General features: G+C 36.6%; 1 protein-coding gene across 1 annotated transcript; it reads left to right on the top strand.

Annotated features, from left to right (window-relative positions):
• Window positions 1-232: 232 nt before the first annotated feature.
• LOC124633122 lies at window positions 233-8,560 on the top strand. Its single transcript, XM_047168220.1, has 4 exons — window positions 233-364; window positions 4,335-5,269; window positions 7,986-8,118; window positions 8,506-8,560. The coding sequence occupies exons 1-4, from the start codon at window positions 351-353 to the stop codon at window positions 8,558-8,560; spliced, it is 1,137 nt and encodes a 378-aa protein (XP_047024176.1). The 5' UTR covers window positions 233-350.
• The last annotated feature ends 5,133 nt before the right edge of the window (window positions 8,561-13,693 follow it).

Here is a 13,693-nt window from a genome sequence, read left to right on the forward strand (position 1 = left end):
AATATCGGTAACAGGGTATTTTTAACGGAATGTTTTTCCAAAAAAATAAACGCAACGGTGTGAGTGGACCAAAAAAGCTCATTTCGCCACAAAACAAGCAAGCGGACGTGAGACGAGATCATCGTTCGATGCGAGGTCTTATAACTGTACTTTAATCACTACAGCGTCCCGACATTATGTAACTGCTAGTCCAATGGCGCTTGGCTGAACCACAACACGCCTGGATCACAACGCGAATTTTAAAAAACGAAGGAGGTTTTAATCTGCCCGCGTCGAGCTGTCAAATTTTGGCGGGAGTGCTTGTCTGTGTTTATTGTTTATGGTTTTTAATTTCGGAGTGCTCTCGAATTATGGAAGTTTTGAGGTTTGTGTTTTTATGTATTGTTTGTTATAATAAGAATTGTTCACAAGTCCGGCTACAATATGGGACAGAGTTCCAAGAGTCTCCAAGGGCTCTCTATCTGTTATATATCAGATCTGCTCTATCTTAATGTTGTTGCTAAGACAGTTAATTAATGAGGACTGGGTCTGTAAAAAGGATAATATAGGATTCAAAGAGAGAGATCTTTATCAGAATTAAAACGCTAAAACGTAGTTTTAAACTTAAAGGCTTAGGCTAAATGAAATGGAATCGTCCAATTACAAACTCCGTTTTGAAATAACGGCTACTTTTCTCCCATAAAATATATTTTTGCATTGCATTACTGTTGGTAACAATAAGAGATCTACTAAACATATCATCTACATACACAGTAACGATAACTTTCTCCATAGATAAAATTATTGCAGAAAAATATTATTATTTAATACACTACACTTCTAACAAATTACAGTTCCGTTCAGTTCATTAATAACTTAATAACCACAAGTAAATAAAATCTCCTATCCATTCATTAACACCTTATATTTTCATATTAAACCGTAGCAAAAACTGAGCATGCATGGTCCATGTATATAATATTTGCAATTTGTCATGCATTCGAACCTTGTCATACAATCAAAATCCAACTCTATATATTCAGCTTAAAGTTGCAATTTAATTGGCTGTGCTTATATACTTCGCTGTCACACTAATTTCAACTCTATAGCTCAAAATATAAGAGTTGGTTTAGGGTAAAGGTGTGGTTTTTTGCGTGAGTTTTTGCTATCTTCATTTGAAACCAGTAATAGATCGATAGCTCATAGTTGTCACGACTGCGCCTGCGATAGTGACATTATATCACTGTGATGTTATGACGTCCGGGGCTGCGAGTGTTCGAAAGAGTTACCGCGGCCCTGGTACATAGAAGGCTTAAGAAGGAACATGGTGGGTTTTAGTTAGAATGTGTCTGACACTCTCCTTACGCTGCAGCCATAGTGGGAGGTGTCATATTCTGATGACGTCCCTTCAAAAAAATTTCATGACGTGTCTGTCGATATTTGCTTAAGGGATGCACATATTTGATGATGACAGGGAAGGAGACTACATTCTAATTAATCGATCTATTTACTTTTTGGCCCATAACAATACAAGCTGTTGATTTGCATCCGTGCCATATTCAAGGAGGTAATTATGCTAATGATTCTCGACCCAAATCAATAAAAAAATTGGTACGTAATTTTTTTTCTTTAATTTTTTTTCGGAATTCCATAAATGTCATCTAGCCGTATTTAAACTTGGCGCGTATGTTACTGGCCTTAAAACCGTGCTGCACCCTCACACAAACGCAAACACAAAGCATACGCAACGATCACTCATAAATTTCATTCATAAAATTGGATTACTTCTGAAATACCACGACATTACAATGACAAAAAAAGCAGTGCATATTAGTTATTTCCCATCTACTGTAATTCCAATCGATTATTTACGTATTGTATGTCCTCCTCCTGAACTATGGCACAAATGCAAATCAACACCTTGTATTGTGGCTAAGTCGTACTAAAACTGATTAGAAATGTTTTTTTGGGAAAAAAGTCAGTAGCGGCCGAGTAGATATTGCAGTTCCATATAACTTCGATATTTTGCAAGGGAGTTTTCCTCAAAAATACAAACATCCGATTTGAAAACCTCCATCTTTTTGAGAAGAAGTTTAAAAAGGCCGGTAACGACTGCTCTGATGTTGCGGATGTCCATAAGCAACGGTAATCGCTTACCATCACATAAAAAACTTGCATCCATTATTTCAAACTAGCAAACATTAACAAAAACATATGTATTTGTAGAAAGCCTAATTTACAACAGAAGCAGTTTCTCTGTTAAAACAAGTTATTTTACATAAGAACATGCACAATAAAGTTTCCTGTTTCCCGTGGCACGGAACTTACACTTAACTTATGTAACACTAATATAAGTTATGCTAACTGTAATGTAGATCGATGACAAACACACGAATATGTTATAGGAACTCTAGTCATGGAGCAATGGTGCGTAAAACAAAGACAGTTATACAACATCATCTGTCTAGCCTTTTCCTTAGTAAGTTGGGGTCGACTTTCAGTCTTACAGGTTACAGTGTTTTACATAGAGTGACTCTCTTTCTGATCTCCCACAACTAATGATAACTTTTGATAGATACTGCGGAAATTAATTTTTGCCTACCCCTAACTAGTGTCAAAGATGGTCTGAGGACACCCGGGACCCGATGATTAACGAACAACTAAGGTAACCATAGGTCGTCACCCATCCTTCACAGACTCAGTAAAGCTTAACTATCAAATCCATAACTGTGGATCAATAGAACTCTGCAGCATTAACTTAATTCTGAGCTCTCTAACATCATATTGAAATAACTCAGCATGGCAACTGAATTGAAATCAACAAAAAGGCATCAAATTCGTTTTTAGATCTGAATTAAGAACAAATAATTGGATTTTACAATTTGGAGCAATTATAAGCAAAAAAATATTAAACGGATTTAAATTCAATACCTGACTAATAATATTTTCAGTAGGTACGAATGTCAGTTTGTTCGTTGCACTTTCGAGACAAAGCGATGACACTCATATACTATTATAGATGTTTAGTATGGACCTCTTGCGGTCTCTGGTAAAATAGGATATATTTGGAAGTTCCCTGAAAATAAACATGAGAAGAGACTAGTAACATGTGAACAAATTAAACGGCAATAGGCTGATATAATCATGTAAACAATGGTTTATTATGACATTAAATTATGAAACGCCGCAATACACCGTAATCGTCAAATCTAAATAAAACTGCTCCACTTACCTAAACAAATATTATCACAACGCAAAATCATTCAATTGACTTTTTATTAAATGCCAAAACATTAAAATTTAGCAACCCAATTTGCTCGATACTTAACGCTCATTAATTTTCCCAACATTGGCCTTAGTTGAGCAATCGAGAAAGCTTCGCAAAATATCGCGCTTCTGTATAAATCTTACGACATTTCTGATATTGAAAATTGTGTAATATTTAATGCATCGTATTGCTTATAATTAGTTTTATACTCTAATTTGATCTTCGATACACGTATTAAAGTTTAAAGTAACTTTTTTTTTAAAGTTTCCTCAAGATCAGTGTAGCTACAGAAAGTTATTTGTAGGTCAAATAAAAATGAACCTCTTTCGAGAATTGAACATACATACATACAAAAAAATAACAGTAACAAAGCAAACCATTGCACAACTACCTACTCATCTGATCACGTACTTCACTTGATTATAGCGTGAATATTTCCAAAAAACCCATCCCAAGACGAAAATAATGATTACCATGATAATAATGACCAACAATAAAATCCGTTCCACCTACTTAACCACGGAGGTATTGAAGGCGTCAGTAAAAGTAGTAAAAGCCTACATAAGTTACTAATCAGTCTAGCTACAAATACACACTCAGACACAGAAAGAGCGTGACAAAATAATCCATAGACATTTTACGTACGAATGGTTCACAATAACAAGACAGACGTATCGACTAGAGAAAGCATACTTTCCATTTCAGATATACTTGGAAAGTGTGTGGACAATCGCGCATAACCTATGACTACACGCAACTGAATGTAATGTTGACTTGTGTAATACTTGCTATTTGTGACAGGATGGGTGACCATAATCCTGCTTGGGTAAGTGCGATATGCACACGTGTGTGAATTCGTAATGTGATGACGTCACTTTAAAGAGTGGTTATGAGTATGCCAGGTATGAATGGTGCTACCAACCGTTTCAATGCAATACGTAACCCCGAAACAATAGAGGTTTTCTTTCGTAGAATTTCAACTCACGGCTACTATAGGATTAAAATATAGGTAGATATAAAAAGTAATCATACATCAGGATGTTAACATGAACACTGTAATTTATCTAGTTTGTTTTCTATGTTGCAGATATAAATACATCTTTATCGTGGTGTCACTGCTTCTTGAGTCCGTCAGTAACGAGGAATCCAAAACAAATTCAACAGGGACCACGCCGAATTGTCCATTCTCAAAAATCATAGAAGATGTATTCAAAATCCACAACAAGACATCAGATAAAGATTTATATAAAAGGGATGAAGAACGAGTCAAATTGTTTCTGAGTACAATAGCTAATATCACAAACGAAAACATAAGTAGAAAAGAAGAAGATCTCATAAATATTATAATAGCATCAATAAATAGAATAAAAAATAACATCAGTGATACATCTGATAAGTTAAATGAAGCAATCATAGTTACATCTCCAAAAGGCAGCGCTGGAGATAAAATCAAGAACCAAATTAAAAGCGGTATTGAGGATAAGATTGATATTTATGGCAATTATACTGCAAGCAAGAAACACACAACTAAGAGCATAGAAAATTATGAAGATCCTACAACAGAAAGACCTAAATACGTGGAAATTCTTACAAAGGATCCTCATACTAAAAACACAACATCAGCGAACATAATAGAAGTTTTAAAACACCTGATGCCTTTGTTCAACAGTACATTGACAAAAGAGGTACATAACATAACTATTATAGAAACAGATCATAGTAAGAACCATTCGTTTTCCGCGACTAAGAATGTTTCAACTATCATAGTAACGTATTGTGATAATGATAACTTGACAAAGGTTAACAAGACTTCTGTTGCGACTGACAAAGGTGATAAAAAGCCTGATGAAGAAATTGATGATTATTATGATGAAGAAAAGGATCTGGAAATTGATGGTAGTGAAGGTGATCTAACTAATATCACGATTGGAGAAAAGAAAGAAATTATGGAAGCCGCTGATTATGGAATGCAAAAAATGCACGAATTGTACACAGTTTTGGAACCAAAGCTATATTCTATGGGTGAGTAATTTGCACAATATTATAGCAAACAATACAATGAGAGAATATAATCCCATTATTAGGTTCGACGACATTTCTTGTGACTTCAGTAAAAGTTTTGAACAAAACGGTACACATTTAATAAGCTGATATTACAAAACGGTACTGCATTCTTCTTTAAATCAATTACACCTTCCTTTTCAAACAGTCATCATATTTTATTGGTCACTTGGTTAAGCTTGGCTTTGTCATCAATTACTTCATAAACTCTTTATAACTATCGTGACCTTTAACGAAACGTGGCCACACCATAACCAGGTCATTTATTTTTTATCTATGCAACAACTTCTACACTAATACTAAATGCTAATTGCTAATATTATTGACGTCAGTGGGATTGTGTTCTCATGAGCGTAAGACAAGGGTATAATATATTATAATATATATAGTATATTTGTCTGATAAGAACAATTACCGACCGATTTCATTGGCTACAATCTTAGCCAAGGTGTTGGACAGTGTGCTCGACTCAGAACTTGATAAACATCTCAATATCCATGACGCTCAGTTTGGTTTTCGCGCGGGACTTTCCACTGAAAGCGCAATTCTGAGTCTGAAGCACACTGTTCAATACTATACGGAAAGAAGTACACCTGTGTATGCATGCTTTCTTGACCTCTCCAAGGCATTCGACCTTGTGTCGTATGACATGTTGTGGGAGAAACTCAAGAAAACTGGCGTGCCTACACAGGTGCAAAGAATTTTTCACTTCTGGTACCAAAACCAGAATAATTTTGTAAGATGGGCAAACACCTTCTCAGACACGTACAGGTTGGAGTGTGGGGTGAGGCAAGGTGGTTTAAGTTCTCCTAAGCTCTTCAACCTGTACGTTAATGAGCTTATAGTTGGGCTCAGCAGCAATCGAGTGGGATGCTGGATTGACAACATTTGTATGAACAACTTTAGTTACGCGGATGACATGGTGCTGCTGACCCCAACTGTAAGTGCAATGAGGCAGTTGCTCGCAATATGTGAAGCATATAGCATTCAACATGGTTTGATGTACAATGCTAAGAAGAGCGAGTACATGGTCTTCAAGGCCCCCGGTAAATGTACACTAAATGTGCCCGCAATAAAGCTAAATGGCATTGAACTAAAGCGGGTTGACAAGTTCAAATATCTCGGACATTACGTTACTGAGGACCTTGAGGACAAAGTTGACATGGAAAGGGAACATAGGGCATTGGCAGTTCGAAGTAACATGCTGGCCCGCAGGTTTGTGCGTTGTAGTGAACAAGTTAAAGTCACACTTTTTAAAGCCTACTGCCAGACTTTCTACACGTGCAGCCTGTGGTTCAGATATACACAGAGAACGCTCAATGCCCTACGTGTCCAATATAATAACGGATTTAGGATGTTGTTGGGGTTGCCCCGTTTCTGCAGTGCCTCCGGTATGTTTGCGGAAGCCAGGGTAGACGGCTTCCATGCTATAATACGCAAGCGGCTCGCATCATTGCTGAACAGAGTCAGGAGCAGCACCAACAGCATCCTACAGGTTATTGCGGAAAAGCAAGACTCAAACGTCCTGAAAGCATTTATACGTGCTCAAATTTTGTAAACTGGTTTCTTTATGTTTTTATGTATGGACATTGGTCTGAAATAAAGATTATATTATTATTATCTTGTATGTCTCTACCAGACCTCGGGACTATAGAGTCCCGGATTTTTGGGAGGCGAACGTGGGGCCGAAGCCAACACGCTGAAGCCCTTTTGAGACAACTTTAATGAAATGGTGACACAAAACCGACGATTATCCCTGTATACACTATAGAAATGTACCCAAGGACAATCCCCGGTTCTGTGCTAAACTATTGCTAACTATGGATGAAAACTACTTGGGCTATTGTGATGGGATGCTAGTGGACTAGGAATGGGGAAACTACGGGAACTATGGCACCTGCCGATAACAATGTAATAAATACACGTAAAAATGGCAGGTGGAGACTCGCCAACTCACTTACTGGGCCCCCGGGAATCAGTCGCTAAATCGCAACAAGGGGGCAACAGGTACATGAGCGGCTGAAGGGTGAGGATACCTCGGCGGACTTTAAACGCAGATCACGCGCTCCCTGTGGGTCCAGCATCACCGGCCCACTCGCCACTTACCACGAGGCACCTACCCTCCGAGTGGGCTGTTAACCCTGCTCTAGCGACTCCACTCTGACCGGCCGATGAAGGCAAGCCAAGAGGCGGGAGACCTATCCCCCATCATGCTTCACTCCGGCAGGCCGGAGATGGGGGACAGTATACTCTCCCTGGAGCACTCGGATATATAGCCCCGCGGGGTCGCTACTCCCCGTCATCCGCCTCAGATGCCCTGCGGGGCATATTATTATTATTATTATAACACTTTGATATTCCCATTAATAACCTTGTAGGAATGGAAATTAGATTAGCAGTCACCCCCAACCCTGTGCAACAGGGAAATTATAGATCAATTGTATCACCATCATAGTCATTCTGTGTTATTTTGTGTCTAAGCAAAGTGGAGCTTTAATATAAAATATGTATCTTTATCTTTTATCTTTTTTTACTAATGAACCCATTAACTGTTAGAAATCTACACTATCCCAGGATAGCATAGGCTATATTTTATCCGGGCACGGAAAGAACTTTTATCGGGACACTGGTGAAATCGCCCAAAAACAGCTAGTATCTAATATCCTTACATCATCAGGTCTCTGGTTGGACGACTCCAGTCCAGCTCGCTACGTAGCAGCCTTCAACGCGCCATCAGAAGATGCAGCCAAGTTCTCCCGATACGGATATGCTTCGCTGCAAGCTGCTACCAAGCTGAAGCAGCTAATCAGGTCAGTGGTTACCCACAATTTAAGGGATATCATATTTTGCCTATGGAAAGTTGTTTGTAATTTTTCTTCTTAGGAAAAACAAATAGGAAGTTGTGGATAGTCGACGTTTTGTAAGCTGGCTTTATTTGTTGACGTTCGAAAAGTACTGATTTATCAGCATTTGAACAGAACGAGTTTAATTTACAGTTCATTTTTAAAGCCATTTACAATTAAAGATGATTTACTGCTTACAAAAGCATACCACACCCATCTTTGCCGAATTTGGCGATAGTGTTGGTAAACCATCGAAACCTTTGATCGTTAATAGACCAATTACTTCCAGCTTAGAATATTATGTAAGTATCAATCAATCGTGTAGCAATTATAGAAACATTGCGCTTTATTTAGATGGGCTAACATGAAGACTAAAATGGGTAAACAATTGAACATATTTGACACCTAGTCAGAAGCCAGTAAGTCAGGTATTGGGAACCCGAGCAGGGTAACTGGGTTGTGGCGGTTAGATAGGCCGTCGCTCCTTGTAAAACACTGGTGCTCAGCTGCATTCGGTTACACTGGAAGACGACCACAACATAGGTGAGGAAAGCCTAGGCAGTTGATTATGATGATGACGTAATGGGTAAACAATGCAGCTTTCATGCAAACGTCTTGCAATCTGCACTGGTGATATAAAGCAAGAAGGCAAATTACTTACGTGTAGATTTTTATCAAAAGTTCATTGACACTTACGAGGGCATAAACCTTTGCGGATTTTTTGAGTTCTGCTTAAATTAAGGTTTTTAATTAAGAATTTAAATTACGTACTGATTGAGTGTGAAATCGAAATATGTTGGGAGATGCTTTAATTGAATTCGAAGATCTTATTGTGGGCGTAGATTAGTTGGTTTGTCAAGCTTATACGTGCTTCTTTTATAACATTAAATATGTAGGTTTACATTACAGCTTTTTGAAGTAAGTATGATGATGTAAGAAGTAATCTGTTCTTAGCAAGTACATATTAGCTATGTACGAAGCCTGTACTTCATGGAGTTGTGTGAGTTCCATAAAAGCCTGCAAAGGTCTATTTGAAATAAAAACATTTGATTTTGTTGGTGGGTGAAAGACAACGTGGCGAAAAATCGAATCCTCTTAAAGGCAGGTGTTTTAACCACTAGGCTACCAAGTCTCGTCGACCGTACCTACGCAAGCCGTCTATGTCCGAAGGATACCTGTCGCAATAAAAAAAATACTCCGGCGCAGCAAATCCACGCAATTTCTCGATCATTTTCAAATGATACGGTTTACAAGTTTTGCATCAAACCGGTCTTCTGTTGAATTTCATTGGAAAGATTTCAAAAGTAATTTAGTTTTTGAAATTATCTTGTTCGCAAGCTACGAAATCGTGGTAAAACAATCTCTCTTATTGGTAATCTTAAGTGTCGATTGCGTTTTGTTAGTGCTGTTATCTCTATCAAATATTAGCTCCTTAATGCTCTTATTTTAGAATAACGTATCGGAAGATCTAGATAGCTGCGTAGTCAATTTTTATATCTATTTTTCACGGCTTACACATTTTAATGAATTATTCACAACCAACGATAGGCAAAGCTTATGTCTACTGAGAATCAAAAATCGACAAAGACCAAAACAGACACAGTACCAGTGTTGTATAATAATAATTGAACTACTATCATTTTATTTACACGGAGGTCTTCACCAAGGACCACACATAAAATCAACTCAATATAAAATCACTATAAAAGGAAAAGGATATAAAACTTAATAAATCTTCCACAAACTACAAATTGCTTATAATGATAGAGGCGGTATAGTGGAGTAATAATCTAGAGTATACCCTACATATCAAGTAAAAAGTCTATGGCGTAAAAACTTTATACCACTATCAACCACATATTTTTATTTCAAGTTGGTTAAAAAATGTCTTCATGTTGGAACTAAGAGTACCAACCACAATGCAGTCTAAACGTGCCCGACGATTAGCAAAATATTTAAATAAATAATTTTTTGATTCCAATAAAAAAAATCAGTTGGTCTGATACCAGCTAAATATCTTAAAATGATCTTTGTAATGTGCGTACTACCATTAATCTTTACACTGATTTATCATTTATGAGCAATCAGTGTTTGCTTAGCGTATCTGTATAATGAATAATGCATAGCTCATCAATCGATTAAAAATCAAGAAAGCCTTGAATTAATGACTTCCTCTTTCAAATTCTATCTTAAAAGTGATCAGAATACAGTTTTTTGACAAAAACAATTTAATTTTGCACATTTATAATTATACTAGCTTCCGCCAGCGGATTCACCTGCATCCTGCGAGAAAACTGCAAACCCAAATAAAAAGCCTCTGTAAGCCTTCCTCGATACGTAGGATATCTAACACTGAAATATTTATTCTAATGGATCCAGTAGTTCCTGTAATTAGAGCATTCAAACAAACTCTTCAGCTTTATAATTTTAGTATAGATTTTGCAAAAAAAAAACTGGCCGACTTATAATTTCAAATACAAAAATTAATAAATCAAATATAAACACGCGTATATTTTTCATACCAAATCAAGGTGACTTACAAATGAGAAGACCAGATGATTAACAGCATCAACAAGACCTAACCTTGCTATTTAGGATGCTTCCTTTCTACATGTTGTAATTGATCAAAATTCACACGATATTATAAATGAATAAATATCATTTAGACTAATTCTAGATGAAGATTGCCAAAGCATCAAGGCGTTACGATTACATCAATGATTGTAAATATGCGTATATTTTGTGAAGCGTTTAATTAATGTGTTACAACTGTATGTTTTATAACAGTTCATAAATTATAACGTCATTTACCGAGAGGCTTAACGTGAACTTTTAATTGCAATTAAGAATGACGTTAACTGGTTTCACATACGTGTGCAAATATCACTCTATGAGATCTTGTGATGTTTTCACACGCCTTTACCATAAATCTGATCTGTGTAAGTATAACATTTTTAATTAAAGTTTTATGAATAAAAAAGTAACTGTTTAGTGTTGATTCAAGCAGCTGAATGTCTCCAGAGTCCTACTTATTCTAACACTCATCTCAATTGCATCAACTTTTTTACTCGGTCACACTTTTGAATTGAAATGCTAACGAATGCCCTGCGCCTGATCTCTCTCTGGTTGCCAGCCCATAGAGCTATGAAAGTGAATAGGGAGTGCACCTGTGTCTGCACAAATGCTCGAGAAGAACGAATCCCTGTCTAAATAAATAATGTCCTGAACAGCTGGCGAAAAAATCGGTGGACGTCATAACATTACAGTAAGATTAATGGCTATTAAAAATTGCTTCATTATAAATATCAGCAATCGAACTGCAATTTATATTGCCCTCATAACATTTCTTTAGAAACACTATCCACTTCAATAAATCAATTTATTTATACTTAGCACTCTATGAAAAGTGTTACTATTTCGAAAAGTGCTATATTTACCTCCCCAGTTAGTCTGATAGCCAACATCCGAGTTTCGCAACATTTTATCCGATTATTTTTTAAGCAATTTTACAACCGGACGAAGTTGTGTAAAATGTCATTTAGCTAAATAACTTATGCATTTTTATGATACAGCATATTTTTATAGAATGCAACATCGTACTGGGTATATCAAGAGATTGGTATCTCTCTTCTGTTGGTATCTTGTAGATCAATCTAAAGTCATGTTTTGTGTTCCTGAGTCGATTCAAACAGACTAAAAAGATGAGAAGTGAATATAAAATTATTTATAGAAGAAATATAAATACGGAAAAGAACGTTAGCCTTTCTCAGGTGAATAGTGACTATTACTGTAAACATCCCAATATAGGTTTACATATAGATAGATCTCATGTTTAAAAGCTAGGTTGCCATTCATATTTTTTTACAAAAAAAGCACCGAGATTCGTTTAAATCCTGTTTTTCTAGAAGCATCCAATTTCTAAAGATGCGAAAATTAAATTAATTCACCTATTTATGGCAACCAACCAGGCAGGTTCTCTGATGGCGTGCATCCGCTTAGTCATGACTCTTGCAATTCTGTTGCATCCATGTCCGGCAATAAACATACATATTAATGCAGCTTCTTAGTAGATATTTATATCTTCTTTAAACTGGTCCTCTCAGTATTGAATAGGTCATGGTCGTTCCTTGTGTTTACGATGTAGTTTAGTGGCGTCTTCCGTTCAATAATAGGGCTAGTCTTTTTATATTTTTTATCTATAATATAGTAGCAATAGTCTCGCAAAGAGATTCTTTGTTTTTTTGTAGTATAAATAGTCCGAAACTTTTGAACCGATTATAAAAATACCTTTACTGTTGCGCTATCCCTGGGTTATGTAGGCTATATTTTAATTGGGTACGGAAAATAGTGACCACGGCACGTGGATGAAACGGCTAGTATTTTATGAGTAATAGATTTATTCACGCGTCTTTTGAAGGAATAGGGAGTGCACCTGTCTGCGCAAATGCTCGTGCACTATAAATGAGAACAGCCGCCGTGGCCGAAATTGGCCGTGGACGCCATTATTTACTTCCTCCGTGGGTCGATCCTCAATGATTAATGATGTAGCAACATTATCCATTTGACAGATTCTTCTGTTATTGTCATAAACATCAAAACTGAATAAATTGTCAATCAATAAACGAAATACCCGCTCGGCTTCAGATCTAACTGACCGTATGACCTACTTGCTCTCTTTATGTAAACAATAGCAATGGATTGCCAATGAATTGCATCTATTGCACGAAATCATTACAATTGATGGGGATTTTGTCGTTATGTTCATCACGCTGTTTAAATTGATTGATGGCATTGCAAATTGTGGTAAATTAGTAATTTTGTTGTTCTTTTCGGTTGAAGAATTGTTCTAAGAGATTGCGGAATTAAAAAAACTTCCACAGCCCTGCAATACAGTAGAGTTAAAAAACCTCATTAAAATGGAGTTTTTGGTACCCACTGATTGTCTAGTACTACCGACCTTGCATGTGTTTTTTTTCTAGGGTCTCACATCCAAATAAAGGTGTAAGCGACCCTAAAAAAAACGAAACCAACCCATAAGTTACAATGAAACTTACAAGCTACTGTTTAGACGACCAGACAGCAAAACAAACACACTTATTTGTAGATATGTGGCGCAAGACAACAGACAAACACTCAGACAGACACAAGTAGGTGTGCACTTGTACAGTCAACTTCAGGTCAGTGGTAATAGTTTTATAGGAAAATCGTACTTATCACTATTGAGTTAAGGTGCATGACAGTTACCACTAATGTGCAGTTTACTGTACTTTCTCAAGCTTTCCGTACAAAGTACTTGAAATAAAACAGAAGTTCGCGTGGGTTGTACCTTGAACTAATAACTTAAGACTATTATGTTGTGAGCTTCTGGAGTATCTTTTGTACCTGAGGAAAATAAATTGGTGTACTACTTAGAAGCTTGAAGTAGGTGGTAATTATGAAATTACACGTTGAAAATATTTGTGATGTTAGTTATAATGATATATACAATGATGTTGGGAAGCTTTTCATACTAACGGATTTTTACTGTTATCAAAGACTTTCA

This window comes from Helicoverpa zea, chromosome 9 (genome assembly GCF_022581195.2).
Source record: "Helicoverpa zea isolate HzStark_Cry1AcR chromosome 9, ilHelZeax1.1, whole genome shotgun sequence".
NCBI lineage: Eukaryota > Metazoa > Arthropoda > Insecta > Lepidoptera > Noctuidae > Helicoverpa > Helicoverpa zea.